The following is a 6,843-nucleotide window of genomic DNA, read 5'->3' as shown; positions in this document are numbered from 1 at the left end:
AGGCATGAGCCACGGCACCTGGCTGTAAATTTTTGTGGTTAAAAAAGTCAGTGACTGGGCATGGTGGCTCATGCCTGTAATCCCAGCACTTTGGGAGGCCAAGTCAAGAGGATCACTTGAGCCCAGGAGCCCAGGAGTTCAAGAGCAGCCTGAGCAATGCCATCTCTATTAAAAAAAAAAAAGTGATTATTGTAAAACTTACATAAGGTAGAAAGTGAAAGACTCCTACAATCCAATGCCCTCCTGTAAATTTCTTCACAATTTATACGTTACATGTACTAACAATTATTTTAACAAAAATGGAATCATACTATTAGTATCATTTGCAACTTCCTTTTTTTTCTTTTTAACATATTAGTACTTGGCTGGCCGCAGCAGCTCACAGCTGTTATCCTCGCACTTTGGGAAGCTGAGGTACACAGATCGATTGAGCCCAGGAGTTCAAGACTAGCCTGGGCAACATAGCAAAATCCCATCTTTACAAAAAACAAAATCAGTTAGCTGGGCATGGTGGTACATACCTGTAGTCCCAGCTACTTGGGAGGCTGAGGTAGGAAGAATACCTGAGCCCAAAGAGGTCGAGGCTGCCATGTGCTGTGGTCATACCACTGCCCTCCAGCCTGGGTGACAGAGTGAGACCCTGTCTCAAAAAATATATAAAAAATCAAATATTAGCACTTCTGTCTAATAACTATAGCATTTTGGAGTCTTTATTGATAAACAGTATGTTTTTTGTGATTACACATAGTGTTAACATGAACATGCTTATTCATATATCTTTGTCTATTTCGGCAAGCATAGCTGTAAGGTAAATTCCTAGAAGTAGAATTACTGTATCAAAAATTTATAAATATTTCAAATTTTAATTATTTTAAATAGCTGTTATCACATTTTCATCCCAGAAAGTGTTCATTTACATTCTCACCAAGTATATATGAGAGAACTGCTTAGGTATCTACATTTGTAAAATTTAAGATGCTTAATTTTTCAAAGAATTAAGTATGAACCTCTATTATTGAAAGCTTGTGTTGTTCCTACATAAAAAAAAAAAAAAAATAGGGCCACGTGTGGTGTCTCATGCCTGTAATCCCAACACTTTGGGAGGCAGAGGCAGAAGGATTACTTGAGCCTAGGAGTTTAAAACCAGCTTAGGCAACATAGCAAGATGCTGTCTCTACAAAAAACCAAAAACAAAAACTAGCCAGGTGTGGTGGCACACACCTGTAGTCCCAGCTACCCAAAAGACTGAGATGGGAAGATTATTTGAGCCCAAGAGTTCAAAGCTGCAGTGAGCTATGATCCCACCACTACACNCACCTGTAGTCCCAGCTACCCAAAAGACTGAGATGGGAAGATTATTTGAGCCCAAGAGTTCAAAGCTGCAGTGAGCTATGATCCCACCACTACACTCCAGCCTGGGCAACAGGGCAAGACCCTATCTCTTAAAAAAAAAAAAAAAATCTCAAACGGATTTTCCTGTAAGAATTCCCATGTATACCAGAAAGAGAGGCAGAATAGTGTGGTATTGTAACCATGTCATATTGAAAAGAATTATTTGTCAGCAAATGTTAGCTCTGTTTGTTGGAGAGCTAACCATTATACCTTGGCAATAGTATAATATATTCATAAGATACCAATATCAAATATTAAATGGGCCAGTGTTGTGCTGGCCAAGTGCAGTGGCTCATGCTTATAATCTCAACACATTGGGAAGTTGAAGTGGGAGGATCACTTGAAGCCAGGCATTTGACATTAGCCTTGGCAACAAAGTGAGACCCTGTCTCTACAAAAAATTTAAAAATTAAAAAAAAAAAAAAATTGGCCAGTTGTGATGGCTCACACCTATTATCCCAGCACTTTGGGAGGCTTAGGCAGGTGGATCACCTGAGGTCAGGAGTTTGAGACCAGCCTGGCCAATGTGATGAAACCCTGTCTCTACTGAAAATACAAAAATTATCTGGGCATGGTGGCACATGCTTATAATCCCAGTTACTCTGGAGGCTGAGGTAGAGAATTGCCTGAACCTGGGAGGTGGAGGTTGCAGTGAGCTGAGATCCCACCACTGCACTCTAGCCTGGGTGACAGAGCAAGACTCTGTCTCAGGAAGAAAAAAAAACTGGGCATGGTGGCGCATGCCTGTAATCCTAGCTAATCAGGAGGCTGAGACTGGAGGAGGTTGAACTGGGGAGTTCAGGGGTACAGTGAGCTATAATTGTGCCGCTGCACTCCAGCCTGGCAACAGAGCCAGACCCATTTCTTTAAAAAAAAAATTGGGGGCTGGGAGTGGTGGCTCATGCCTGTAATCCCAACACTTTAGGAGGCCGAGGGGGGTGGATCACCTGAGGTCGGGAGTTCGAGACCAGCCTTACCAACAAGGAGAAACCCCGTCTCTACTAAAATACAAAATTAACCAGGTGTGGTGACACATGCCTGTAATCCCAGCTACTCGGGAGGCTGAGGCAGGAGAATCAATTGAACCCAGGAGGCAGAGGTTGCAGTGAGCCAAGATCATGCCATTACACTCCAGCCTCGGTAATAAGAGCAAAACTCTGTCTCAAAAAATTTTTTGAATTAAAAAAAGGAAAACACGCTAGCTCTTATTTGAATATTTTATTAGACAATGTGTTAAAGGAAGGACTTCTTAAATTTCTGAGTATTACATTACTCAGTTGGAGCTCTGGGGTTAATTTTCATTAATATGAGTTAATGCATAGGAAAACAACTTTTGTTATACTATATAGTTTTTAAACTTGTAATCTCACTATCATGGAAGCAGCTACTTTCACTGATACAACTACTGTTACGTTGAATGGTTAACATCAGTCATTGCTATCAGGAATAATCGATTTTTAAATGATTTAGTTGTTCTAACTGCATAATTTCTTCTTTGTTAATTTGTAATGCATCAGAGTTGTTTTCATTCCTTGCATTTGTTTTGCACAGAAACACTTTGTGCTGCTCTGTGGGGCTTTGGAAAAGCATGTTAAATGTGATATTAGGGAAGATGCAAGACTTTTTTACAGAACTAAGGTAAGTGTGTTTTTTCTTTTCTTTCTCTCTCTCTCTTTTTTTTTTGGCTTAATCTTGGTTGTATTAATGTATAAGAAAAAGAACATATAAGTCTGGGCACAGTGGCTCATGCCTGTAATCCCAATACTTTGTGAGGCCAAGGCAGAAGGATTGCTTGAAGCCAGGAGTTCAAGACTAGCCTGGGCAACATAGCAAGACTCCATCTCTACAAAAATTTTGAAAACTGGCCAGGCATTGTGGCATGCACTTGTAATTCCACATACTTGGGAGGCTGAGGAAGGAGGATCACTGGAGCCTAGGAGTTTGAGGCTGCAGTGAGCTATGAACATACCATTGGCATCCCAGCCTGGGAGACAGGGTAGGACTCTGTCTCAAAAAAGAAACGTGTAAGATTAGAAATAGGACTTTCTCCTTTAATAACAAAAATCAGTTCCTGTTAAATTCATGTAGCTAAATTAAAAGTGAAAGAAAAAAATCTCAAAGCAAATATACTTTTCACTTTCTTTTCGGTTCTGAAACTTCTAACACCCAAGGAGAAAAATTCCAGACACTTTTAAAATACTTTTTTCTAAATACAAAAATGAGCCAGGTATGGTGGCGTGCACCTGTAGTCCCAGCTATTCAGGAGGCTGAGGAAGGAGAATCACTTGAACCCAGGAGGGGAGCTTGCAGTGAGCTGAGATCAAGCCACTGCACTCCAGCCTGGATGACAGAGCAAGACTCTGTCTCAAAACTAATAATAATAATAAATAAAATAAAAATACCTTTTTCTAAGGATTTTTTAATTCCAATATTATCTTTTAGCTTTGGTGATGTAATGCAATACTGATTCCTTTTGCCTCTTGTATTTGAATAGTCATTGAAGTCTCAGCTTTGTAACAACATCTTAGATTAATTAGCTGCAAAGGTTAGTCATTTGAACAATCCCATGTGGATTTAGTATATGTATTTATTTTAGTAAATTAAAGTTAAATACAAAAATAAGCAACTAATGAAATTGTTACCAGATTTCTGATTTTCAAATACATGGAGGGGATAGCTCTTTACCCTAGAGTAGAACTCGAGTTTCAGAAGCACATTCTTTTGAGCATTCACTGACTAGAATTGCTGGCCTGTAGAACTTTGTAGTGGCTGTTACTGACAGACATGCTCAAACGGGACCATCCAAGTTTTATGTTTCTTAAAGACAAGGGCTTGGCACAGATTGTTGTGAGTGCTTCTCTTAAAGTGGAAAGTGACACAGTGGTCTGTGGAAATTGCTTCAAGGAATGGCCCTGCTGAAGCAGGCAAGTTGCCTGCCTCTCCAAAAGGCTCTGTTACAGAAAAGTTGGTGATTCATTTGGAGAAGTTTAATTTGCTGAACCGTAGACAGAGAAAAAAGCAGAGATTGTAATTTACTTTATAAATGTAAAGCTGCTATAACATTCCTGACTTGTTTAAAACATTTTTCTCAAACAGTTATGTTCAATAGCTAATTGAGAATCCCTGAAGTGATAGAGTTTGGTATTTATGGTAACTTGGAGACTTTTATGGTAATTTGGAGACTTGCTAAACCTCCAAATGTAGAAATATACTAGATATTTAAAGGGGATTAATAGTAACTGGGCAAAAGCATGGAGAAGAGTAACAGTGAATTTTGGATCTTCTGATAATGTGGAGAGGAACAAATAAACCTTCTTTTTTAATTATTTTATTTTAATTTTAATTTTTTTGAGACAGAGTTTTGCTCTTGTTGCCCAGGCTGGAGTGTGATGGCGCAATCTCGGCTCACTGCAACCTCCGCCTCCCAGGTTCAAGCGACTCTCCTGCCTCAGCCTTCCTAGTAGCTGAGATCACAGGCGCCTGCCACTACGCCCGGCTAATTTTGTATTTTCAGTAGAAACAGGGTTTTTGCTTGTTGGTTAGGCTGGTCTCAAACTCCCTACCTCAGGTGATCTACCCGCCTCAGCCTCCCAAAGTGCTGGAATTACAGGCGTGAGCCACTGTGCCCAACCAAGTAAACATTTTTTTAATGGCCTTAATCCTTTCAAATGGAAGCTGGGAAGGGAAGGCAGGGAACAGTCAAAGCCTTGGGCCCTGTTGACACAGACCACCCTTCAGCTTCTCTATCTGAGTGTTCAGAAGCCAGCACGTTAAAGTTGAGTTCCTCTGAAGGCAGAGAATGTGTTTTTCTGGATGATCTTTAATAGGAAAATTAAATCTTAAGTAGTCAATAGTTTAGATTTTGGTGATAAAGGAAAATCTTATTAATTACTATGATTTGAAAGCTCCTCCAAAAGATGAGTAGTTTATTTTCTCTTTGTTGACAGAAATCAAAGTGAGTTGTTGAGTGTGGGCCTGATGCAGCTGTCAGATCTTTTGTGTAGTGTTAAGCTGATTGTAGGTGAGGATGTTTTGATCTGATCCCTTTTTCCCTATTTAATATTTTTAAAGGTGAAAGACTTGGTCGCCAGGATACATGGAAAATGGCAGGAAATAATCCAGAACTGTCGGCCTACTCAGGTGTCGTTTTATTACTTAGTTTCACTTAATCTTAATAGTTTTGCTAAATGATACTTTTCATACTATTTGAAAGAAAGTAGAGTATAACACTGTACTTGCTTCTAGTTATCTTAAGATAAACTGAAAATGCTAAGTTTTTGTTTGCTTTATATTCATCATTTCCAGAAGTGGTTCAGCCCATTTTAAAATATTACATTGCATCAAGTAGAGGTTATTCAATGAAGAGCATTTTTAAGACAGATCTATTAAGATAGAATTGACATACCATACATTTTACCCACTTGACATGTACAGTGGTTTTTAATACATTCACAGCGTGAATACCATCAACACAGTCTAATTTTAGAACATTTTTGTCACCCCAAAAAGAAATCCCATACCCATTAGCAGTCATTCCCCTTTACCTTGCTACCTTGATTCCCCTTCTGACTCCTCCCAAGCCCTAGGCAAACACTAATCTACTTTCTCTCAGTATAGATTTCTCTATTCTGGACATCCACAAATGAGATATACTGTGTAGTCTTTTGTAATTGGCTGCTTTCAGTTAACATAATGATAAGTGAATCCATGTTATGGCATGTATATCCCTTCTATTGCCAAATAATTTTCCACTGTTTGGATATATCACATTTATTTATCCACTTATTAGACATTTGTATTGTTTTCACATTCTGGCTATTACAAATAATGTTTCCACGAACATTTGTATGCAAGTTTTTATGTGAATATATGTTCTCAAATGAAACATTTGAAAAGGAAGTCGAATTGCTGAGCCATATGGTAATTCTATGTTAAGTGTCTTAAGAAACTACCAGACTGTTTTCCAAAGTGACTGCATCATTTTATATTCCCACCAGAATGTATGAGGTTTCTAATTTCTCCATATTCTCACCAACACTTGTTTTTACTAAAGCCATAGTAGGGAGTAGGGAAGCAGAATCTCACTGTGGTTTTAGTTTGCATTTCCCTAATCTTTTCATGTGCCTATTGGTCATTTATATAGCTTTTTTGCAGAAATGTCTATTAAGATCCTTTGCCCATTTTTTTTCATCCCATACTTCATTTCAAAAAGCCTATTTTTGAATTGAGTTATTTATCTTTCTATTATTGAGTTGTATGAATTCTCCATGTATTCTGGATACAAATCCTTTATTAGAGATATAATTTGTAAATATTTTCTTCCATTCTGCATGTTGCCTTTCCTTTATTTATTATATATATATATTTGTCACTTTTTTTTTGATGTTGTATCTAAGGAATCTTTGCCTAAGAGGGACATTCTTTTTTTTTTTTTTTTTTTTTTTTTTTTTT

The 6,843-nt window shown here is 38.2% G+C and overlaps 1 protein-coding gene across 5 annotated transcripts in view; it reads left to right on the top strand.

Annotated features, from left to right (window-relative positions):
- Positions 1 to 6,843, top strand: part of SLF2 (SMC5-SMC6 complex localization factor 2) — a 61,189-nt gene that overhangs the window by 47,350 nt on the left and 6,996 nt on the right. For 4 of the 5 annotated variants that reach the window (XM_037739520.1, XM_017531233.1, XM_017531234.2 and 1 more), the window contains 2 exons: positions 2,944 to 3,030; positions 5,464 to 5,532. In XM_037739520.1, coding sequence (XP_037595448.1) covers positions 2,944 to 3,030; positions 5,464 to 5,532 — 156 coding nt within the window. Of the gene's footprint in view, positions 1 to 2,943; positions 3,031 to 5,463; positions 5,625 to 6,843 lie in introns of those variants that run through there. The other variant, XM_017531232.2, reaches the window with a different exon arrangement.

This window comes from Cebus imitator, unplaced genomic scaffold (assembly GCF_001604975.1).
Source record: "Cebus imitator isolate Cc_AM_T3 unplaced genomic scaffold, Cebus_imitator-1.0 Scaffold71, whole genome shotgun sequence".
Taxonomy (NCBI): domain Eukaryota; kingdom Metazoa; phylum Chordata; class Mammalia; order Primates; family Cebidae; genus Cebus; species Cebus imitator.
The sequence above is the reverse complement of the archived record's forward strand: the minus strand, read 5'-3'. Positions and strand labels throughout refer to the sequence as shown.